At 39.8% G+C, this 25,591-nt stretch overlaps 1 protein-coding gene across 1 annotated transcript in view; it reads left to right on the top strand.

The window, feature by feature from the left end:
* Positions 1 to 1,352: 1,352 nt before the first annotated feature.
* Positions 1,353 to 25,591, top strand: part of NEB (nebulin) — a 194,532-nt gene continuing 170,293 nt past the window's right edge. The window contains exons 1-12 of the mRNA XM_036253262.1: positions 1,353 to 1,430; positions 2,043 to 2,127; positions 2,668 to 2,732; positions 6,704 to 6,745; positions 8,426 to 8,632; positions 10,408 to 10,515; positions 10,995 to 11,099; positions 11,765 to 11,869; positions 12,559 to 12,663; positions 17,722 to 17,826; positions 24,584 to 24,688; positions 25,332 to 25,439. Coding sequence (XP_036109155.1) covers positions 2,697 to 2,732; positions 6,704 to 6,745; positions 8,426 to 8,632; positions 10,408 to 10,515; positions 10,995 to 11,099; positions 11,765 to 11,869; positions 12,559 to 12,663; positions 17,722 to 17,826; positions 24,584 to 24,688; positions 25,332 to 25,439 — 1,026 coding nt within the window. The 5' untranslated portion in view covers positions 1,353 to 1,430; positions 2,043 to 2,127; positions 2,668 to 2,696. The remainder of the gene's footprint in view (positions 1,431 to 2,042; positions 2,128 to 2,667; positions 2,733 to 6,703; positions 6,746 to 8,425; positions 8,633 to 10,407; positions 10,516 to 10,994; positions 11,100 to 11,764; positions 11,870 to 12,558; positions 12,664 to 17,721; positions 17,827 to 24,583; positions 24,689 to 25,331; positions 25,440 to 25,591) is intronic.

Genomic DNA, 25,591 nt, shown 5'->3' with positions numbered 1-25,591 from the left:
CTTTCATCCCCAGAGGGCATAATTCCAGATTAGCATTAGAATGTCTATGTTTATCTTTATTTTATATAATTTTGTACTATATGGTTTTTAAAAAATGGGGCCTGTGTTATTTTCCAATTTAACACCATCTTTTAAAACACATAATGAAGAATAAGTCATAATTCTTCTAGAATGCAGCTGCCAAGTGAATGGTCTCATATTACTCATACATCTTTTGGTCGTAAAACCTGTGAGAATATACCAAATGAATAGGTATGATTAGTAAACATGACAAAATGATGTTCAATTTTATTTATGACCATATGAATCACAGAAGGGAGAGAGGCACAGATGTTTAAAATGATATGAGATTACTTCCTAACATTTAACTCAAAAAGAACCATTACCATATATTTAGTCTGACATTTCTATCAAGATATCGGTGACCCACTGGGTTTTTGCCTTAGTCCAGAGGAGTGGAGGGAGATTAAATCAGTGAAAATTATCTTCAAGTAGAAAATTTTCAGACAATTTGTACAAAGTCAATGTCTTACACTCTGACTTGCCTAACAGAGCATTATCTCCTTGTAATTTACTGATTTCCATTTTTATCTGATCTTGCTGCTCAGATAATGTACCCTTTTGTGTCTGCATTCACACTCTGCTTCTAAGAGCCACCTGAGTAAACAGGACATCAGTAACCCCGTCACATATGAGAGACACTATTCCTAGCCGCTGGCCTTACCTAGGGAGAGAGAGAGAATGAATATGATCTTGGCATACCTGCCCCGGTTTAGTAATAGAAAAATGATAGGGCCTAATCTTGTTCACTATGCCCTGTGGATAGCTTATCTAGTGTCACTATTAAATAGTTTCATCTATCACTTCATTTTATTACATTAAAAATTATTTTTGCCAACTTGATACTTTCTGGATCTTATTCCTCTGTGTCTTTCACACCAATAACCTATAACCTCTGTAGCACACCTGGTGAGCTGCATGGAGCGAACATACTCACCTCTGTGAAGATTGGACAAATGCTGTGAAGAAAACAATTATAGAAGGTTCCAAACCCCTCAAAATCATGCTTATTTTCTTCCACATTATTTTGCATAAATATGGTATTAAACAGGGTTGCAGTCAGTGAGAGATTTAACAGAAATCTGAACTCCATATGCTGGAAGTTAGGTAAAATTTTACTACATTTGAATAGCTCTAAGCAAGCAATTTGTTACCCTTTATCCTTTAGTGAAATTGATGAACAGGTGGTTTTCAGAAGATCACTCAGTATATTTAGCTTCTGAAATTTGAGCAACTCAGGATCTGATTGGCTGGTCTTGCCACATGATAATTCAGAGCCCAGACACCACGCTGGCTCTTGCCTGGGGTTCTCAGGAGGGGAGAGTTGGGAGAGGCTTTGCTGCTGAGGAAATTGATTTGATAGATTGGAGGTAAGGCCCATTTATGGCTTTTTCTGTAATATTCTTTCAGGGGACGTTCCACAACTTCCCTTGAAGTATTTTCCAAAGTTTTGGGTCATAACTGGGGAAATCAGTGATGGGAACGGTGACTAGGAAAGTCTGTAACCCCATCTGTGCTCAGGCCCTACTAATATCTGACATGTAGTGTGTGGTTAGAACCAAGTCTGATACTAACCAATTGATTGCTTAACTGAGTGGGCTCTCTTGTCTAACAACATTTTTTTCATTTTTTGCCTTTGATTTTTTTTTTTTCCTAAATATATTAGTACAGAAAAGGATCTATAGTCTACGTTCCTATATTTATCCTTTTCTACTGGGCTTCATTTGCCCCAAGAGTGGCAGTTTCGCTAGCTTAACAAAACCAGCCATAGCAGGGTATTGGTTTACATGGCAAATGTCTCTGGGCGAAGGGACAGCTGCTCCAAGTCATCATCCACTTTTATCAAGAGAGAGTCCCACTCTCTGGCGTCAAACTGCAAAGGCCTTGGGAGATCCTTTCGTTAGCGCCTGAGTCAGAAGCTCAGGCCAAAGGCCTACAGGCGTATGCGTCAGTCAGCGTGTCAACAAATTGTTCTTTTCCAGGTTTGACTGAGAGCTACAGAAGCGAAAGAGAAAAATCCATACAAGCCAATGGTGTTCGGGAGGAAAATAAACCCATTGCCTTGAGGTTTCTATTTTTCTTTCCAAATCTATTGGCAGACTTGTTTTTATTTGTTCTCATCAGAAGCATAAGATATACTGGGGACCGTATAATAGAGCAGAGCCCTACGGCAGCCCTCTTAGGGTTTCAGTGCTTTGGGGGAAACGTGACCACTTCTGCAGAGAGCTGGGCTGACCTTCCTTTCACTAAAATTTGTGTTTGAAAATGTTCCTGTCCAAGTATTTGGAAGTTTAAGTACTCTGTTCCTTTGAACCTAAACCCTCTTGACTCCCTTACCTCAACTTCATTTTACAACTTGAGCTAAGTTGACCACACATAGCTACAAGCAGCAACACCCAATGCCCACCATGTCCCTGTGGGCCTCAAGGGGAAGACGTTGGGAGGTTCAGTTTTTCAAATCTGCATTTACGTGTCTTTTCTCCCCTAGCCTGCAAACATAGATGTAGAATGGCTACGTTTTAAAGTCTGCTTTTATAATATTTGTAAGATGATTTCAGTCCTGGGGATGGATTCTAATGTATCTTCATTTGTCTGGAATATGAGAAGTTTGTAGGTGCCACTACTACTCAGAGAAAATGGCAGATGATGAAGAATATGAGGAGGTGGTGGAGGTAAGATTTAAAAAAACGGACTCTGACAGCAAAGTATTTTATGTAGCAACAGTCAAAGCGTGTAGGTGAGTTAATCATTTGAAAAATACATTGTCTATTGTAACTTGACAAAGAGTCATCATTAAAGCATGAGAAAGGAATATTTTATGTTCACTTTCACTATAATTATGTGAGATTTAAAACTAAAAAGAAATATCACCATTTCCCACTTTTGCTTTTCTTTAAACGATCAACCCCGCGCCTTCTCCAACCCCCCAAAATACAAAGTGTAGGGTAAAGGCAGATTTTGATTTGTCTTCTAACTAAAACGACCTTCTTCCCCACCTCCCAACCCCCATGACCAAAGGGACAGAGAAGATGGAGAAAAAGTTCTGGAAACTGAAATATTTCTCAGTGTCTGCATAGAAATAGAGAAAAAACTCTTTGCTTCAACCAACTGATTATCTACAGGGAGATATGAATTAAATGTTCGGAATAATATATATGAGATTATATGCATATATGAGACGTTATATACATGTATATGTGCACACACATACATATAAAAATAAACTCACCCTTGGTTGGTGTGGCTCAGTTGGTTGGAGCGTCGTCCTGTACACCAAAAGGTTTGAGTTTAATTCCCAGTCAGGGCACAGACCCAGTCGAGATGCAGATGGGAGTCAACCGATTGATTTCTCTCTCATGTCAATGTTTCTCTCTCTAAAAAAAAAAAAAAAAAAAAATCAATTAAAGAAAAAAATCTCACAATGCTCCCAAGAAAGAATTGGAGCCACGGACTCTCACCAACTCTGTTGTATTTGCCGAAGGGAACAAAACTAGCCTTTGCTTCCAGATTTTGAAAAAGAATAAAACCATAATGGCACCTTGAAACATTCCCTCAGATTTTTGGTGGATGTCTGACACTTTTCACAACGTCGTTTATTTTATATATATTTTATCTAGTTTTGTTTTTATCACGTTATGGCTTTTCTTCACCGGCTCCTGCCTTCCGTGGAATATAAAAGTGGCTGGTAATGACCAGCTGATGGTGATCTAAATACATGTATGAACTTGGAGGCAGTTTTGAAAATCTGTGCTTTCTAAAAAGAATAAAATTAATTTTAAGAGCTTCCTAGAATCTAATTTCAAATGAAAGTGCCAAAATTTGTCTTTGGAAGATTATGTTATGGGCCAGTGTATATTTAGATGAAGGAAATTTTATTTTATTCTAGAAATAAAATTGCTTTTATTACTGAAGAATATATATACACACACATATATACATACATATACACATATATACATATATGTATGTATATGTATATGGTTTTGTTTTGTTTTAAAACCCAGAATGAATCTCATACAGTATAATATACTCTCTGGCTTCAGTGCCAAAGGCCACAGCATCAATTATTACTAGTGTGCATTTTACATATGTCCCTAAGGGTCAAATAATCAGTATCAAACACTAACACAATTATAAATTAAATGGTCTTCCCTGTGATGGTAAAACCAGAAATACTTTTTAGCTTCCAACTTAAATATTCCTTGTATTTCTTAAAATAATTGTGTTCATCGGTCACTAGAAACCCTCCTTAGCGCTCGGCTTGATTGGTAACGAGATGTCATAAAAATGGAGGGGGCTATTTTTAGGCATCTTGTCCTTGCCATTTTGTTCCCATTACTGCTCTGGGTCTGACCAGCAGGTGCTGAACGAATAGACTTCCTGCCAGAGAGTGTTGAACCAAGGTCTCTCTGACCTCAAAAAAGATGACATGAGAATGGGGTAGGGGCAGATTTGAGAAAATAGGGAAGAGTTCACAAAACAGAGAGGAATTCACTTTTAAGATACATCTCCTAGGGATCTTGGACATCTAAATAAAATTATACTTTCACTTCTACTAAAATTTAAATAAACTTGGAAAGAAAGGAAAAGAAGCAACCCATGTACTGTCTAACTAGTGGCAAAGCTCTTTTTAAAAAGTGAGACTTGGCATATAAGTTAATGCCAACCATTTGGATAATGTTGCCTTTCTTATAAGCTTATGTCTACGATACATTTACCTATCATGAGAGCCCAGCAAAGTTAAAATTGAATGGCTACCAAAGAGTGGCTTTCACTTGGATGCCAGTAAAATCTAAAACAGTTATGAATCATTTATTTAAGTTTCATATTTCTTCTCAAGTCACTGAGTTTTGTGTGGCCAGAGGTCCATGTGGACCAGCATCAAACAGTATTTCCCAAAGTGTCCAAATGCTATCTCCCATGTGAGGAAGGCACAAGCTTGGAAAAGACATTCTGTTCCTGTAGGAGCTGGTGATTTCTGATTGCATTGTGTGAGGACACAGAGATGGACTTATGAATATGTTTTTATTGATTTTTTTTTTTGAGAGAGAGAGAGAGTGGAACGGAGAGGGATAGAAACATCAATGTGAGAAACATCGATTAGCTGCCTCCTGCACGCCCCCTACTGGGGATCGAGCCCACAACGCACGTGCCCTGACTGGGAATACAACGGGGACCTCTCAGTCCATGGGACACGCTCAATCCACTGAGCCACACCAGACGGGCAACACAGAGATAGAATTAGATTTCAAATGTAAAAATTGGTAAAGGAGCAAAGAAAGTGCAAGAGTGAGGGACATTAGGCAAGGTTTGTACTAATTCTACTGCAAGTGAAATAGAGCATGTAGCCTGTTGACAATGGTTAAATAATCAAGGGCAAGAGAAGAGGCCACTGAGGGAGATTTTGCATTCTGTGTTTTTCCATGTCATCGGGTATGTGTTTTGGTGGCAGAGAAAAGAAAAATGAAGCAAAAAATCTTAGACATTTTTTTTTTTGAGTGAGAAAATGAGCCAAGTGCTTCATTTGTCTCCCCCTCCATGTGTGCCTTGGCCGAAACCAGTCCTCCTGTTCACCCGATGGAGCTGGGGGCAGGATTCCTCTCTCCTTACGCATCTGCAACAAAATGTCAGCCAGTTCCTATCACGTCTATTTATTGCTGGTGATGTCAAGAAGCAGAACAAAAGCAGATTTGATTTCAGGTCCAGCCTGTAGGAATCTCAGAACCATTTAGTGGCAAATTGTTGCCTAACTCCCACATTTTGTGATGAGGAATGTTCTCATTTTTTCCCTTCACTCCTGGGCATTTGTAAATTTTTATTTTAACACCCCTTTTAGGATTATCACACTATTGGAAAGGATTTACCCATCATTGCAGAAGAAGCTCTTATTACTTAGCAATCAAGGTAGTATAGGGATAAGTGAGATGTGAAGAGGCCTCTGGATATATTATTTCCATGATACTGTCCATTTAAAAATTTTATTCACACTGAGGTTTCTGTTTTGTTTTATTGTTAGTCAGCCAACAATGAGTTTTATCACAGTTTTTCTCTGCCCAACCCATATACTTAAATTATTATGATATCCTTTTTTTTTAAATTTATTTATTTTTAATCCTCACCCGAGGACATTTTTCCAGTTTTTGTTCAGATAGAGGAAGAGAGAGAGAGAAACATCGATGTGAAAGGGACACATCGAGTGGTTGCCACCCGCACGTCCCAACCAGGGCTGGGACAAACTGCATCCAAGGTACATGCCCTTAGCGGGAACTGAACCCGGGTTTCTCTGAACCGCAGGTTGACGCTCTAACCACTGAGCCAAACTGGCCAGGCATTATATTCTTTTCTAAGCAAATTCTATTTGGGTACCAGAAGAAAAAAGTTTTAAGCAACATAGCATCCTGTGACACCTTTCAAATCACTCTGCATCTCCTTGTCCAGTCTGATGGCATTCACTTTAGCTGCCCGCAAGTTTCACAGATTTAAAATGGGGTCCAAAATATGAACAGACTTCCCCTTCTACTTCCTTCCATACGTAGAGCAAATCAGGTGGGCTAGTGGAATAATCCAGGTGGTTCAGCTGAGGCAGAGGAGAGGTGGTTTCTGCTTTGGTTCTCATGGCGATACCTTTGTGCTCTATTTGTAGTACTACACAGAGGAGACAGTCTACGAGGAGGTGCCGGGTGAGGTAAGACCCAGCCCACACCTGCATGAACTGTGTGCTCAATAAAGCAGGAAGAACCTCTTCTCTCTCACACTCCCAGGGCGACAGGGCTGGTAAAAAGGACAACCTAAGGGGGAATCACTTACCTATGTGTGCTTAGCAGCTGGTGGTATAAGAATATTACTTGTTTGACAGGTTTTACCTCCGTTTTTGCTATTCAACATATCCAACGTGCTAGGGGATGGTTTCCCCCATTGTTCATGTGGTATTTTTGGTGAAGGTGATGCTAATTAGAGTAATGTCAGTGCTTAGCACCACTCTGACTGCAGCAAAGGGATGGCCTTGGACTTGTGATTTGCATAGGGACCAGCAGTTGTATTGTGTAGAGGTGTAACTTGTGGGGCACCAACTCTGCCAGTAGGGATGGTGCCCCCCACCCTTTGTCCTTGACAGTGCCATAAAATGCTACTTAGACTCTAGCACATTAGGAATTCTGAGAAAGCCATTTCCCATAAATATCCCAAATTGGAACATTGTCTTCCCCAAGGTGAAACACCTCACTCATGCCTCATTTTCTGCATGGAGCATTACTCTTGAGCATGACAAACCATGATATGGTTGGCTAACTCCAAAGCCTACACAGCGATCTTGTGACTGCTTGGAAACTAACATCTGTAGATGCTGTAAATTGGTTAATTTCTCAAGGTCAACCACACATCATTAATAATGAGCAGAAAGCAGCCCATTAGCAATGGTCTGACAGCCCTAAGGGAAGTTGTCTTAGATGGACAATTTCTTTATTGCTTAGGTTTCTCTTCTCAAAATTGATGCCAGAATTCTTCCTGTAATACAGGTGGTATTAGCTGTAAAGAAAATTATACTATGAGATGGATTGAAGACTTGGCTGCATATCTTCTTTTCTTACATACAGTATTTTTAACCTTGGACTAGACCCAAACTTTGGGCCTTAGTTTCTTCCACTACAGCTTTTTGAAAGAAACAGTAATTTCCCACCTACCACACACATAAGGCTGTTGTGAGGATAATTACCCCATTATGTTGTCATCGTTATTCCTGTTCACCTAAGCATTTATTAGTACAAATGTCATTCCAGTTCACATTAAATAACTGACAGCCAAGAGAATGGTAATCACTTGTAATATTGGTGTGATTCATCTTAAAATAAAGTTCATTATTCTTTGTCTCATACTACAGGAGAGGAAGCTTAAATACATGCAGAATAAGCAACCAACTTTTCCTTAGACTTACTCAAAAGTTAATATTAAAGTCAAGAATTTGAGCTTTATTTGATTGTCTTAATCTTTTGTTCTCTGATCCCAAGTTTGCTTTTACTTGACTCAGTCAATTTAAAAAGATTTTTAAATGTTTAAGAAGATTTTACTTCTGTTTTTTATCCTACCTTAAAGTGCTTGAGTTCCCTTCTGCAAGTGGAATTTTAAGGCCATGTTGTAAATTAATAAGGCATAACGGTTCTACTCCATGCAATCTTGAGCAACCAGCCTTATGTATGTAACATAATGTGCTTTCAGCTGGATACAGTGTGTGATTTTCTGCTTTGGCCTGTTTTAGTTATGGAGAAATAATGCCAGGAATATAGGTGCGACTTAAAGTCAGAACACTACGATCGAGCCTATCACAGTTTTTACTGTTATAACAATGTCAAACTGCATGTCAAATTTTCAGACAATAACAGAAATCTATGAAACAACAACAACAAGGACAACAACATCTGACCATGAGCAATCACGACCTTCCAGACCAGCGCTGGCCCAGCCAGAACCCGCAAAGCCGGTGGAGAGGAAGAAGGTTGTCAAGAAGAAAGTGGACTCTTCGAAGTTCATGACCCCCTACATTGCACATAGCCAGAAAATGCAGGATCTTTTTAGCATAGTAAGTTTCAGCCTGACTTCTGCTAATCTGGTTTTGTTATGGAAAAATCACTCTTTTGGATTTTGTTCTCAGCCAACCCTGTTTTGGATGCTGGCTGGATTTTGTTTCTCAATCTTGTGTGAGACAAAATTATTTTGCAGAAATATATGCTCTTGTGAGTCTTGAGTTTTCCTTTCCTGTAATGTATTTGTGTCATGAAGCATCAGGAAAAGCATCCTTGCTGAAATTATTCCTGCAAAATAAGCATCAAGCCATTTATAAAGCATTCACTGGTATTTAACCACAATTAGTTAGCCAATCTAGAATAATGAAATCATAAATATAGATTTAGTTGACATCAGTTCATGGAAGCTAAATAGCATCTATTTAAACTATATCTGAGCAGGATGCCTCTTAAGTAGATCTCTAAGAGGTGGATGGTGAAGAACACGTAGCTTAGAAAACCAGGCTCAGACTAAGAAATTGAGGATCGAAATGTTTGTATGCTAGAACAATAGTTTTGAACTGTGGCTGCACATTTGAATCCCCTGGGAGCTTTAAAACTACTAATGCCTGGGCCATTCTGGTTTAATCAATGTGGTTATGGGACCAGTGTAGCAGGATTTTTAAAACCTGCTCAGGTGATTTTAAGGTGTGGTCCAGGTTAGGAATCACTGCTCTTGATGTCCTTGGTCTTTAAAGTTCTGTAAGTTACATTGATTGGTAGCAGATTCAGACCTTTTGAATGGATCTAATGTGTTGATTTTCCAGGGAACTGAGGTCTCACTAGGTAGCCTGATTACATGTCCTCTAGAGGCTTGAAATAAATGTAAAGTATCTCAGGGAACATTGGATTATATAGGACTAATGCTTATATCAAAAGCATCCTGTTGTGGTTGGCCAATAAATATTTACTTTTGGTTGAGTACCAGCTCTTGAGGACTATTTGATAAATTACTAGTTCAGATTCTTCAATGATCTAAAACTTAGACTTCTAAGACTTAGATTTCTAAAAACAAGATCATCGTGCCTCTTTTATGACTGCAGTATTCAGTAAAAATTGAAATTATTTTTGTCAACTTATTGCTATAAAATCTCATTAATTCAGACACAAATATCCTAGAATTTCTGGTAGGCTGAGCAGAATGTTGGCAAAGGTTTTTAATATTTTAAAAGTGGTTAGTGACTAAATCAATAATATAATTTAGATCATTGACTACTCCACTCTTGTAGCATGAATAATGATAAATTATGCACATTATATTTAAGGCAAGAACTCATTGCATATTTAGCAGAAATAATAAAATTGCATTTCTTTTCAAAATACTCCATAATTTAGACTTTCCATTAATTCAGGTGGTGTGTCAGTTATCTAAATCACTGAGATTTAGCTGCAACTTCTGAATTGAATATTTTTGCATTGTATCAGCAATTAAATCTTTTCACATTTGGTTCAATTTCTACATTTATTTTCCAAAATTACTGCAGTTCAAGCTTTTTATGTGTACCCTCAGACAATAAAAACACTGAGAGAATCATTTTAGGGTATTATCAAGACAATAGTCTGTAATACCATTTCTACTGTCTCTATTATATACCCATGTTTAGGAAGAGCAATTAACAAATCTATTTTAGCGCTTGTTTGAGAATCAGGGTAGGGTACAGAAAATGTTGTTACAACTGATAATTGTTATAACTTGCCGTATTTTTTTTTATCAGATGGGAATGAGTGCATTGTCTAAAATCTCTGCTGCTGCATTATAAGGCTTTAGGCTAATATCTTACATTCTTTTCAGAATAAATACAAGGAGAACTATGAGAAAGCAAAAGGACAGCCATCCACCATCACAACTGATACCCCAGAACTTCGCAGAATCAAGAAAGTACAAGACCAACTCAGTGAGGTGGGCTGCATGGCTGAAATAAAACACAGACACATATCAAAAATGTGCCTACCACTGGGAATTGGCTTTAAATAGGTGTGGAGAGAGTACGGGGTTGAATTACTGTGAGCCAGTGCAGAAATCTAGAGGAAGCATTGGCCACAGATGATGTTGCTCTACATGTGAACCCAGAGAGGGTTCTAAAAGCTTGGCTTAGAGAGTCAGCTTAAGAGGTGATGATGTGCTTTGGAAGTTCCAACTCACTGTGGTCCCCCCTACTGGAGCACAGGGAGGCTGAAATTCGGCCAGGAAAGCAGATAAGCAGTAAATATAGGTGCTCTGCAGACCTTCGAAGATCACAGTGTTCTACCAGAAATCAAGAAACTTTGCTTTGTGATGCAGACATAGAGCGACTGGGTCCTCCTTGGTTATAAGGTATTCTTGAACATACTCACTTGGTCATGCCTGCCATGAATTCTAACTGTGCATTATTTCTGCAGGTTAAGTATCGAATGGATGGTGATGTTGCTAAAACTATCTGTCATGTAGATGAAAAAGCAAAGGACATTGAACATGCAAAGAAAGTGTCGCAGCAAGTCAGTAAGGTAAGGTCACGGTATGAATGGCTGAATACAAAATAGAGTGCATCACCTCTTCCTGGCCTTAGAGGAGAACGCCAGACAGGCCTGATTCTGCCCACCAGTCCCACTGAATCCCAGGCATTGTGAGCTCTACCTGCACACGTGTGTCAGGAGGCTGTGTGAATGATGGAAGTGGCCTGCCGGAGCATGTGGATTGGAGAACCTGTGCCACTCAACTGCACGCAGGCACTGCACAGAACGCAGTCCCAGTGTCGTCTGGGTCTCTTATTTTGGCGGCAGGGAGCGGGGGGGGGGTCTCTTATTTTTTAAAGAAGCTGGAAGCTGAAGTTTTATGATAAATCTCCATATTTCAAATATAGGGAACTAAGTCAAAAGAAACACGTATACTATCTAAATTCAGCAACCTTTGCAAGGAATCTATAGAGAATCAGAATCATGACTGAGTAAAAAATTAGATTTTTCAAGGAAAAGCTTACTAATGTGAGAAAGGTATTACGGGATGTCGACATGGTCAACATTTTCCTGACGGATGCTGGAAACACATGGGCATGTTGGCAGCCTTTGTGCAAGGACACCTAGAGTGCGAATAGCTCTTCACACTGCTCTCCTTTGTTCTCGAAGTCCTCGTGCCATGGGGAGACATCCAGCCCTCTGCTCTTCCTGTCTAGGTTTTATACAAGCAGAACTGGGAAGACACCAAGGATAAGTACCTGCTTCCCCCTGATGCCCCTGAACTTGTCCATGCCATTAAGAACACAGCCTTGTTCAGTAAGGTAAGGGCCTCTTCTTTTCACCACCTCTATCTTCCTGTTTTCCTACCCTGTCATTTAGAGGAATACTCACTAAACTTTCATAACCTAAAATATGGTTCTCCGATATTTTTTGTGAGTGGCCTTGAGATCTGTGGGGCTGGCTGCAGGGATAGGGCTCGTCAGGGAGGAACTGAGAGAAAGCTCTGGGCAGGGTAGAGGAGAGGGTCCTATAAGGACCCGAGCAACCTGGGGCAAGGCTGTGGGGGGAGAACAAAGATGCTCTTGAGGTCCAGCTCTGGAGACCCACAAAGTACATTTTTAGTTCTTCTGTAGACCTTGTGCTACACTTTGGATATTCCTGGCTATCACTCTTACTAAGGGTCTATTTCATGACAGAAACTGCGCTAAGTAGCTTCCTGGCTCCTTACACTTGCATTAGTACTTGTTGCAGGAGGCAGGTAAAGTCACAGAGAGGAGATGAAACAGAATTAGACACATCTGCCCTTCTGTAAGTAAGATTAGTCAGGAGAGTCTATTAATAAATATGACCTGGATTGGATGGAAAGAGGGAGGTTACCGGTGAGTTCCATTTTCCTTGGCTCTCATCTTGCCCTTGGTCCTTTATGCCATTGATGGATGAATTGAAAATTATGTGTTTCATGGAAGTGTGATTTCATTTTCTCACAACTTTTCACTCTTTTCTGATTTAGAAACTGTACACTGAAGACTGGGATGCAGACAAAAATTTGTTCTATCCATATAATGACAGCCCGGAGCTGAGGAGGGTTGCCCAAGCCCAGAAAGCTCTCAGTGACGTAAGTGATCTGCAATCAGCACCAATTGTAGTGTGGAGTCAAGTGCCTCGAATGACATCATCTGGCCAGATGTTCATTGCAGTTCTGTAAAACCCACTAAATGCCATTACTGCAGAGGACTACGTCTAGAATCATCATAATTCTTGATGTCTAATTTAAGTTAGATTTTATCATTTATATTAGATAAAATTTAGTCCAATCCCCTTTTATTACAGGTGAGGAACCCGAGTCTAAGGCCACATAAGTAGTGGTAGAGCCCAGACTAGAAGCGTGGTCTCGTGGATCCGAAGGCCAATGCTCTTCTCACTACAGCGTGCTCCCTTCTGTCCCCTTGGCTGGAGCTGACGTTTTTCTGTACAATAGAGGAGCATTTTTGAAACCTATTGGAATCATAGCCACCTTCCCACGTTTATTAAGTAAATAATATATTGGAAGGTTTTCATTTGCTGTCCTAATCATGAAGTCAGAATTGTGGTGCGTCCTCGTTTTCCTGCACGGAGGAACTGACTGACATTCTTGTTCAAATGTGTGTATAGTTACCCCACGAGGACTTCTTGCCACCAGAGCACATAGAGGATATTATAGATTTAGCAAAAAATCAGCGGTCCCACTGGCTAGAAAACTGTTTACTAGAGGAACTTAAAAGCCCTCACAGAGTCCTTAGGGGTTAAAATAGCAGCAGCAGCAGCCTCCGCCTTGGGTGGGCCCAGCACTTCCCCTTGTTTGGAGTTACTTATTTCTTGGCCCCTGGATTTGCTAGAGGCCATGTGGAAAATCCAAAGCCTTTAGGAGAGCACTCTGTTATAAAATGGCAAGTTATTTTTCAATTAGTTGTCAGCTAGATCTCTGAAACCTCTAACATTCAATATGAACTTAACTGGCCAGTTGGCATCTTAAAACTTACTGGGATTGACCTCCAATGGATCTTGCCCTGAACTAAAATTATACATACTCATTTGGTGGTGTATCTAACTTCTGAGGTCTAATTTTTATTGCCTCTCACTGATATCACCTGCAAATTTAGTGGACATGTTTTCTATTATGGACTGCATGCAGTTGGTTAAAATATAGCAGATACATTCCTATCCTTGTATAGGGTAAACTAGGAACTAAAGAAGGTGTAACACAATTTTAAGGCCATCTAGTGTGCCAATTTTAATGTGTGGGGGCTCCTGCTTTTCTTTTAAGATTAACTTTTTTGTTCTGTACCTCATGAATACGTAATATTATGTGATCTTTACTAAGTGATCAATAATTAGTTATTGGAAGTTCGATATGCATGCATACCTGGCAGGACAGAAAAGTTCAACAAGAAGTTTTCATCCTTTCCTTTGAATATCTATAACCCAGCAGGTCAGAAGAAAGTGTTATATAATGAACCATTAGAAAAAAGTGGGGGAAAACCAAACCCTACAATCTAATACTTGCTAAGAAAAAGATGAGACCCATGTGAGTAATCAGAGAAGGCAATGTGAAGGTGGAGATGCAGAGAGAATGGGCAGTGAACAGGAATGGCATTTCAAGTAGAGAGCTCTTGAACAAAGGGACAGTGGTGAAATGAGTCTGGGACTTTAGGGGACAAAGGAAGTGAATAGTGGGGATGCCAATTTATGAGGGCACTTATAAGAAACTGGCAGCAGGACCTTGAAAATCAGACAAAATTGCTTTGACAAGATATGATCGTCAGTAAGACACATCATAAGATTTTTCAAAAATCTTATTACATGATAAAGTAGAATCAGGAGAAATTTTGATGGACAATATGATAGGTTGGGACGAGGCAAAGTCATAGATTGTAGAAGACTATTTTAGTACTATAGATGGATCAGAGGGATGATAGGGACAAAGAAGAGGAAAAAAATCTGAATGAAATAAGTATTTAGAAAGTGTTAATGATATTGAATATTGGAGATAAAAGAAAAAAAGGAGCCACAGATGAATTTATAACCAAGACTGGCAGTCTGTGTGGTAAGGGTATAACCGGTAAAGATGCATTAATGAAAGAGAAATCGAGTCGAGATAATGGACGGAACATTCAGATCAAGACATCCTCTGGATATTAGAAATGTAGTACTATTGCATAAATGTGAGATGACAAGAGATTGATATTTGAGAGTCATCAGAATGTAAAGTGATAACTGAAGATATAACAATATGGGAGGGAGGCAAAACAGTGTATACATACCCAAGGGTTGAGTTGTGAAGGACACCATGCCGAGGAAAAGAGCCAGTAAAAGAAGGAGGGAACAGATGGTCGGAGAAGTTGAAGGGGAACCAGGAAATGCATGTCATGTTAGCCTAAGGAGAGGTTTGCAGGAAGACACTTCATCTCCTAATGTCTCCCTTTACCTGTAAAGTGGAGCGATGGAGGGGTGCACTCTAGTGCTATGGACTTTGAGCAATTAAAGTTGACCGCATTATTTTGAGATATCTCATTAGAAGACATAATGAAGAAGAATTATAATAATGAAGTAAAATCTTCCTATCCTTGCTCAGAAAGACTTGGCAGTTAAGACATGCTTTTATTTTATTTATTTATTTTTAAAAAATTTTTTTTCTTTATTGATTTTGAGAGAGAGAGGAAGGGAGAGGGAGAGAGATAGAAACATCGATGAGAGAGAACATCGATTGGCCGCCTCCTGCATGCCCCCCACTGGGGATCGGGCCCACAACCTGGGCATGTGCCCTGACCGGGAATCAAACCTGCGACCTCTTGGTGCATGGGTCGACGCTCAGCCACTGAGCCACACCGGTTGGGCAAGATATGCTTTTATTTTATTGCAGACCAAATATGCATGAAGTATCACATTACTGACGTGCCTATTAATACTGCTGTCAACATCATGAACTTTTAGTTATCGGGCACCAAGCAAGCTGTTGTTCACAGAAGGTACCACTGGATAGTCATGTAGATTTCAAGCCAAGGATTTGGGTTCAGAGGCTCCCTCTCCCTCTCCTGTACCTTCTTCCAGTGTTTCTCTTAACCTTAATTATCATGTTTTCTTTATTTTATAAATAGAGACCAAAGACTTTGCAAACACTGAGAGAATCCTTCAGCTGATTCACAGCACAGGATTTTAAACAGACAGAATTCTGACCAAGGTTCCTGAGAAATTAGAATTTCTAGATCTGATTTTTCTGAAAGGTCTTAACAGGATGTCATACTTAATAAACATTTCTCCTGGGAGAATGTTGCTTTCTCCTTAAGGACTTATCCAGCCATGGAAAATACAGGTTGCCCTATGTCTAAAATAGGTCTTCACTCATTTAAAGGAAATTAAGCAAGGAATACATTTTAAAATATGTCTTTTGTGTCTTAATTAATTTAATGTTCATGAAAGCTTTTGTTATAGGTACTGGATAGACATTATTAGAATGAGATAGACTTAGACTTGGTTAAAACATTAAGAGAAGAATTGAGACCTTGGAACCCTATACAATCTCTTTACTTTATAAATAAGATTACTGCCACATGAAAGGAGAAATAATCTGTAGAAGTCTCACAGCTGAGTGGATGAGCTGGGAGGGTGATTCTCCTCTATGGACTTGCCCCGATGGCCTCAGTGTATAAACCACACATTCAGAAACCAGTCATTGAACCCTCACTCTAGTCAGGTGCTATGCAGGCCACAAAGTTTCCCAGATGAGAAGTTATGTTCTCTGGATCCCAGAGCTCACAGTCTAAGGAGGGACAGACCAGTTACAGTGCCATCTGATAATGCCATTAAAGGAGGTAAGGACTAAGTTGAGTGAGAACCCCAGAGAATATCATGGAGTCGAGGAGCGCACAGGAGGGAAAATTGTTCTTGTCCTGAGACCTGGAGAACAAGTAACTGTTTACAGGCAGATGGGAAGAAGGTGGAACTGGGGTTTTCCAGGGAAAGGAGACAGCATGTGTGAGGTCCAGAGACATAAGAGGGCTTCATGTGTCTGGGGATCTATGCATATTCTGCATTGTTGGAGACAGGGGTCAAAATTGGTGGAAGAAAAAGCCAGAGAAGTTAGTAGTGAAAAAAAGGAGAGAGCAAAAGTAAGGGGCAGGGGGATGCATGATTAATGGACAGAATACTTTTTTTAAGGTGAAAGAGGTCTTTTATAGGCTGAAGGAAAGGAGCTAATGAAGAGGGAGAGTTTGAAGTTGTAGGAAAGAAGAGAGGTGACTGATAGAGTTAGGTACAAAGAGCTGCTGGAGGGAACAGTACTCTGAGTGCTGGGCTCATGTCCTGACAAGGACACTTCTCCTCTGAGTCATGCAGGGGGTGGGAGAGGTAGTGATGAGTATAAAGATAAGTGTGTGGGCTTCCTTTACTCTATCAAAGAGGAAGCTGAGGGTAAGATAGAGCTGATTAGAGTTTAAGGACAGGTTGTAGCTTTAGACTAGCCCTTGGGAGTAGAGACTGACCCAAGGCACATAATGGGATATTTAAGCTTCAATAAAGGCAAAGTGGCAATTGGATAAATTCAGAGTCTTGGGCACAGAGCCCCAAGCAAGCTGTTGTTCACAGAACATATCATTGAGTAGGCATTTAGATTTCAAGCTAAGGACTTGGGTTCGGAATCAGGGTCCCTCTCCCTCCTCTGTGCTTTCTTCCTGCAAAACTTTTAACTTTGTTTATCATGTTATCACTACCCAATCCATGGAGTTGTGTGATTTTCTTCAGTAGCACTCAACATCCTGATGTAAGAAGTGTGTGGTTAAGTTGGTCCAGACCTGGCAGTTGGTTAATGAGTGTGATGGAAAGACAAGAGGTTGAAAGTTGAGGATGCTGCTTAAGAGAAAAATTTTAGTAGCAGATTATGATGTGGAGTCAAATGGAAGGACACAGATCCAGGGCCAATAATCTTAGAGGGGAGAAAAAACTCAAAGAGAGAAATCACCAGCAATGCTGGGGGGAAGGGCATTTAACATCTACAAGGATAAACTATGGTTATGTGGAACACTAAAGTTTAAGACTTCGGGTAAAGATAAAAGCACAGGCTTTAAAAAATGCCAATAAATGGAACATGAGAAATGGAATAATCATCTATGGCTCATTTACATCCCTTTCATTTGGTCAGATTGCCTACAAAAAAGGTCTCGCTGAACAGCAAATGAAATTCACACCTCTGGCAGATCCTCCAGATATTGAATTTGCCAAGAAAGTGACAGATCAAGTGAGCAAGGTAAGTAAACAGGACTAGAACACTGTCTTCCTTGAAAACTCTGCTTAATAATCTCAACCCTCCCCCCAGCTTGGTAGCTCAGTTGGTTGGAGTGGTGTCCCAATAGGCCAAGGTCAGGGTGCATACAAGAAGCAACCAATAAATGCATGGATAAGTGGAAGAACAACTCTCTCTCTCTCTCTCTCTCTCTCTCTCTCTCTCTCTCTCTCCCCCCACCCCCTTCTTTTCTCTCTAAAATCAACATATAAAATTTAAAAAAGAAACAAAACTCAACCCTCAGAAAAAATAACTAAGGTGAAAAGACACAAGGTAAACACTGAGTATTTTTGTATATGATGCTAAAAATGCTAAAGTAACAGCAATACATCCATGGACATCATAGAACTGTGTTAAATGTTCAGCCCGCTTAATTGTTCAGCCAGCTTAATGTACTCAGTGATTGATAAATATGAAAGTTGCATTTTGAAAACAGAACCCATGTCTTAATATCCTTTGACATTTAACGTATGGTATTAATACCAACAGAGAACCAAGTACCCAAACAGAATCTGTTTTAATTCAGTGTGAAGATCCCATTTACTTTTATGCTCTCAGTCAGACTGGGAGAAAATAAGAATATGTGAGTGGTCTTTCAGACACAGCTTAGATTGACAGCCATGGGGAAGGTACCTCCTAACTTTTAAAGCCCTGGCGAACAGCCTGGTCTGCCTATATTTAGGCTGGTAAACTATCTCTGAGGAATGCAGAGAGACAGATGTTCAGAGGATGAACAGACCCATATTAAATTCCTTTTAAAAAATTGGTCCAAATCAGGCACTTTCTCCTAGGATACTGCTGCTTTTAAAGAAACCCTATTCTTTGTCCTCTGTAGAGTTGAGTCTCAGTATGGTCTTAAATTTTGATGGAACCTTAAGATTTCTATCTTGTTCAAGTTTTTCTTTTTTCTTTTTTTTTTGAAAAGATATCTCCAGTAAAGAAGAAGAAAATGTTATGGATAATGAAGTCTATTTAATGATTTTTTTAGTGTCTGATATTGAAGCTTACCTACCTAACTGTATTACCAAGAGCTCCTTGGATGAAAGATCTAGCAAGTAGAGTAAACTTTCACGAATAGGAATACCATGAACCTGACATTTTACTCAGGACTAAGCAGAAGTTAACTTTAGAACTGTACATAAAAAGATGGCCTACTGAAAGTGTCGGTATTGTAAATAAGATAGGGGGAGCAAGGACTGTTTATCTTATTGGAAGGAAACAAAAAAGCTGTTTTCAAATAGTCATTTAGAAAGAAAAATAAATCTATTTAAAAATTTTATTTAGCCCTGGCCGGTTTGGCGCAGCGGTTGAAGCGTCGGCCTGCGGTACAGAGAGACCCGGGTTCAGTTCCCGCTAAGGGCACGTACCTCGGTTGCAGTTTGTCCCCGGCCCTGGTTGGTCGTGCGGGTGGCAGCCGCTCGATGTGTCCTTTCACGTCGATGGTTCTCTCTCTCTCTCTTCCTCTCTCTCCCTCCTGCTCTATCTGAACAAAAAATGTCCTCGGGTGAGGATAAAAAAAAAAAAAATTATTTAAAGCATATTTTATTTTATTTTTTAATTAATTTGTTTTTGTTACAGATGTTTTTCCTTTTTTCCTTATTGACACCATCTTCCCCATTCACCCCCCAACCCCATCCCCAGCTTTGTTGTCTATGTCCATTGGTCATGCATATAAGTTCTGTGGTTTATCTCTTTCCCCCTCAATGCCCCCTCCTCTGAGGTCGGTATCCCACCTCTATGTCTCTGGGTCAATTTAGTTTGTCAGTTTGTTTAGTTCATTATATTCCACAAATAAGTGAGATGATGTGATATTTGTCTTTCTCTGCTTGGCTTGTTTCGCTTAGCATAATACTCTCCAGTTCCTTCCATGCCATCTCAAAGGATAAGAGATCTTTCTTTCTTACAGCTGCATAGTATTCCATTGTGTACATGTACCACAGCTTTTAAATTCACTCATCTACTGATGGACACTTGGGTTTTTCCAGATCTTAGCTATTGTAAATGGTGCTGCTATGAATATAGGGGTACATATATTCTTTCTGATTGGTGTTTCAGGTTTCTTAGGGTATATTCCTAGAAGTGGAATCACTGGGTCAAATGGCAGTTTAATTTTTAACTTTTGAGGTAACACTGTAGTGTTTTCCACAGTGACTACACCAGTCTGCATTCCCACCAGCAAGGTACTAGAGTCCCCTTTTCTCCACACCCTCACCAACACTTGTTTGATGATTTGTTGATGGCAGCCATTCTGACAGGTGTGAGGTGATACCTCATTGTTGTTTTAATTTGCATCTCTCTGATGATTAGTGATGTTGAGCATTTCTTCATATGTCTCTTGGCCATTTGTATGTCCTGTTTGGAGAGGTGTCTATTCAGCTCCTCTGCCCATTTTTTAATTGAGTTTTTGTCTTCCTTTTGTTGAGTTGGATGAGCACTCTATATATTTTGGAAATTAATCCCTTATCTGATGCGTCATTGGGGATTATGGTCTCCCAAATAGTGGGATCCCTTTCCATTTTGATGGCTGTTTCTTTTGCTGTGCAGAAGCTTTTTAGTTTGATGTAGTCCCATGTGTTCATTTTTTCTATTGTTTCTCTTGCCTTAAGTGTTGTATCAGTTAAAATTCTGTTGCGTATGATGTCTGAGATTTTGTTGCCTGCATTATCTTCTAGAATTTTTATAAATTCACGAATTACATTTAAGTCTTTTATCCATTTTGAGTTTATTCTCGTGTATTGCATAAGTTGGTGGTAAAGCATATTTTAAAAGATATTTTACTAAGGAAACATTCTTTTACCTTATTTGAGTATGCAGTGTGAATACCCACTACTTTCAAACACCCCTATAATCACTCTCCCTACTAAATTAGCCAGTTAGTTTAGAGCTACACTCTTCAAAATAGTAGCTTCTAGCCAATGTGTCTATTGAGCACTTGAAATATAATTGTAGAAACTGACAGTCCTATGCATGTGAAATATACACTAGATCTTGAATATGCAGCATGACAAATAGCTCATTATTTTATATTGCTTACATGTTGAAATCATAATAATTTTGGATCTATTGGGCTAAGTACAATATATTATTAAAATTAATTTCTTGTTCCTTTTTACATTTTAAAATATGGCTACTGGAAAAATTTTAAATTATAGTAGTGGCTTGCATTATATGCTTGTTGGACTGCACTACTGCAGTTGGATATGGAGATATCACTGGAAATTTTTAAGGCATTTTCAGGACTGGTTTTGTCCTTGTGGAATAACATTGTGAGCCAAGGAGAGGATGGCTGTGGATGAAGTTCATCAGATTCAGTCATGATGATAGTTACTCATCCCAGTCTTATCCAGATTTCCAAGTTCTTAATGGCTGTTTACATCCCAAATAATGGTCATGTTGGGAACAAATGCTTGTGTGCTCGCAGTCCATTTAACAGCAAACCATTCAACAAGAGAGGTGTAGGGCTGCCAGGGGTGACTTCAATGTGGGACTCACTTCCTTTCTCTTGACATCTTCCCCATTATCACACTGCTTTGACTCATGCTGCAGTATCATTTCTTTCTCTCCCCAGTAGGTAGAATCTCCTTTATCTACTCACTCTCATGCATTTGACTTCTTACCATTTCCTTGTTGAATCATGTTTCCCAGATCCGTCCCTTTGTCTTACAGCCTTCAGTTCATATGTTCATATAGTAAATACATATCAATAATGATTATATTGCTGTTACATTCTATTTACCAGCCTTCCTTATTATACCTGTCAGAATCCATTCTCTGTCCTTTGTCTTTGGCCAAAGCCATCAATGACATGCCAGCACCTCCTCCTGGCTCAGCTCACTTTGTAGCTCCAGCACAGATGGGCAGGAAGGCAAAGTTGTTCAAGTAAGCAGGCATTCCACGCGAAGAAACAATGCCTACTGTACCAGCAACAAGTGCGGTTTGAATGCAGTACTGGGACGTCCCTTTAGTTTCTCTGCGCCTCTGCTTTCTTCCAGATTCACAATAGGAAAATACAAGAGTTCAGGTTGTAATTTCCATTTCATTCCCAACTGGGATCTAGAATGAAGAGGAAAAACCCTGTATTTATAGCACTTCTGATAGTCATGTGGTTAAGCAGGACATTAGGATGCCTACTTTATGGTCCAGTGAAATCACCCTCAGCTGACTTCTGGGGAGGAGAGACTATGGTTTGGGGGAGCAAGTGTACTACACCTATTGACATGTGGTTACCCTCTTGCCCACAGAAGGTGCCCCAGAACTTATAATTGACCTAATGTACTTTCTTCTGTTAAATGAACAAACACACCATCCTAGAGAAAGTTAAATCAGTTCTTGCCTCCAGGTTTCCATTGACCTACTCCAAACAGGACAGAATTGGAGAGGTTTGGGGGGTTAGTTGGGGGATAAGTTGAATGCTGGACCCCTGATGTGGCTCAACTGCTCCATGTACCACACAAACACTCAGGCTCTCTGCCAGGCATGTAGAATGAGGCCCTGTGGCTGGCAGAGGGGTCCCACGTGGACACATGCCTCTCTTTCTTTCCTCTGGCTTCAGGCCTTTATCTTTTCAACTTCCCTCCTACCCCACATGAAGGGGAAGGCCATAACTTCCTCGGCAGTTAAGCTCTAGCCTCCTCCCTTGTAGCAAAATCTTCCCAGACTTGGGAGTACTCAGGAATGGGTTGTGAGAGACCCACCTCCACCCTGACCCGCTTTGGCTGTGGGTGGGAGGCAATGACAAGCTTTAGTTCATGAGGCATAAGAAGTGGGGAAGGACTCCGGATGAGGTGGCCTTCCATTCTTGTTTTACATCTTGTTTTGATGTCTTTTTTAAAATCAGACATCTATCTCTTACTGTGAGAATCAATCTCCCACTCAATTTTACTTGACAAATCTACATATGTGATTGTTATTTCTTTATAATAGCCCACTTCTGGACCTTATTAAGAATGTTTGCTACCTTCTCAACCTTAAATTATATTACAACATTTTCTATATCTCTACCTGGGGATGTATGTAGCCCAGTTGCTCCCCACTCCCAACCCTAGAGTTTTCTTCCTTTGACAGCAGGCAGGGGAAATGGTTGTATCTCTACAAAAGAAGTTGTAAATTAGATCTTAACCTCTTGTGTGTGTATATTAAGTATCTCTGAGGTTGTAAGTATTTATGGGCATGTTATAGCTTTCTCAGATTCCTGATGAGGTCCATTCTCTAAAAAGATTAGAAATACTTCTGTAGGCTGTCTTAGCAAATTGAAAAATCAGTTTTATTGACTTAAATTCTTTAAAGCTTCAAAAGAGAAAGGTAGGCCAATTAATTGGCAGCATAAAGCAAATTTTATCTCAGCAAAACTTTCCATTGAAGAATGCACACACACACACGCACTCACGCACACAATTTTCTTTTCTTCAGAGTTTCTCACTCTCTGTTATCTTACAATGATCATACCTTACATTTATTTATCACTGTAAAGTACTAAGTATTCTTCCATGTACATCTGATCTTATTCAATCTTCCCAACAATCCTCTGTGTAAGTATTATTGTCAGCATGTATGGTTAAGGAAACTGAAGCTTAGAGAGGGTGAGTTACACCTTTGGAAATGATTGAGTCAAATCTTGAGCCCAGAGCTTCTGAACTCAGGTCCAGGACTCTTAAATTTATAGCTATTAAAACCACAATATGCTAAGGTAAAATTAGCATATTAACCTTTTGAGAAGGAAGGATATAGGGCATTTGACAGAGGAATGGGCTTCCTTTAACTCAAACTTACTGGCCCTACATATCAGTTACCCTTGGTTAAAGGTACACCAGAAAACCACTCTGTTTTTCCTTGAAGAGTATGATGGGGGTAGGAGTAGAGGGATAGGCATACAAACACTATGAAACACATTGGTTATGTCTGTTAACACATTCTGCGAACCAAGGAGGGAAAATTGCTCTGGCCCACCTCTGACACCAGGTCATGTGCCAAGGTTTGGGGTTGACTGGGCTAATTCTATTAAAATAACACTCAAGCTAAGGTCGTCAAAGCCACACACCATGGACTCAGTTCAATTTAGTGTAGTTGAACAAACATTTATAAGGTAACTTCTGTGTGCTGCATTTGTGTTAGAGTCTGAGGATACAAAATGAAGAAGACACATTTCCTCTCTCTGAGGATTTCACAGCTTGGGACTCAGATACCATGGTGCTTGGGAGTAAGATGGGCAGCAGTTTAATTTTTTAATTACTTGCCAGTTCTCACTAAAATGTCTTGAAGTCTAAATGAGAAAGTCTTATTTATTGGCTTGCAAGACAAATTTTGTTGTGGTATTGTTTTTTGTGTAACTAGAAGTTTTGTTAAAGCTCAGAAATGAATGGCTAAGTTCATCTGGCATGGGAATTTGGGGTTGAGTGGTTTTATTATAACAGTTAATTACAAATGAAAGATACGTCTGTCTCTCTCCTTCCTCAAACATCAGGGAACATCTGTGAATTCTGAAATGAACTAAGTCCCCAAACTCAGTAAGAAGAGGTGGACTTAGTACCTCTATCCCCTCGGTCACCTTTCTTGTTGGGTACACTGACACTGTATTGGAAGATCTGAAGACATCTGTTAAGGACCCCAAAAGGGTCTAGACAAGATATTTTTGAAAGCTGACTATTACCACTTAATTTGCATTCTTATTTGTCAAATCCTGAATTTTGCTTGTCTTCTTTTATTTTACTTTATTTTCTCTTAGCTAAAATACAAGCAAGATTATGAAAATAAAGTCAAAGGCAAGTGGAGTGAGACACCTTGCTTTGAAATTGCAACTGCCAGGATGAATGCTGACAACATCAGCGCAGTAAGTGGGAAGGGGCAGCTGGATGCCCTTGGGCTGAGGGGGGCCCTTCCTTTATGACTTCTGGCCACCTGCTGCACCTGAGGTGGTGCTGGACCATCCATGCCCTGGCACCTCTTCTTGGGGGCAAGACTTGTGTGAAGTTCCCATGAAGGAAAAAAATCCCACAACATTTCCTTCTTGTTGAGAAATATTGTTTTGATCACCATTAGAAGACACCATTATTCTTGCCTCAATTTCCGTTGAACAATATGGTTTCAAAGTGAGCACAGATTAAAGGGGCCCTTTTTAATTTATTCTTTTCTGGGAACCCAAACAGTACATTTGTGAAACTGATTAGTTTCTTCCCAGATTTTCCTCACTGGAAAATGCAAATTCTCATTTTCTTTTTCCTTAACTTCTCTGTCTCTGGCCTTAAAGAGCTTCTTCTTGGAGTCTGTCTTTTAGCCTATTATAACTGCTCCAAATCTCTGTTAAGTTACTAATTGTTTCAGTGATGGCATCACCTTCTGTAATTGTAATCGAACTTGTGTAGGCCAAGAGGAGCACGGCTTTGGGTAACTTCTCTAGATGGCCTCTGTCTTCCCATGTAAAGCCTTACGTAGTTTTTTCCCCGTAGTAATTCAGTTTGTTTAATGTCTTACAGAGGAAATATCATGAACGCTTTGAGAATATGAAAGACCAGATCTACTTCATGCAGACGGACACACCAGAGTACAAAATGAATAAACAAGCTGGGGTGGCTGCTAGCAAGGTACGAGGAAATTCTCTCATTTATCTTGATGGTCCCAGTGAGTGCGAATTTCTTATAGCTCCTGCTTTTGTATGTAATGGGGGGGAAAAAGGAGGGTTCTTAGGGGATAAAAAAAAAAGTACTTTGGGATTGCAATAAGGCTACCAAATTTT

Source organism: Molossus molossus, unplaced genomic scaffold (genome assembly GCF_014108415.1).
Source record: "Molossus molossus isolate mMolMol1 unplaced genomic scaffold, mMolMol1.p scaffold_m16_p_11, whole genome shotgun sequence".
Lineage (NCBI taxonomy): Eukaryota > Metazoa > Chordata > Mammalia > Chiroptera > Molossidae > Molossus > Molossus molossus.
The sequence above is the reverse complement of the archived record's forward strand: the minus strand, read 5'-3'. Positions and strand labels throughout refer to the sequence as shown.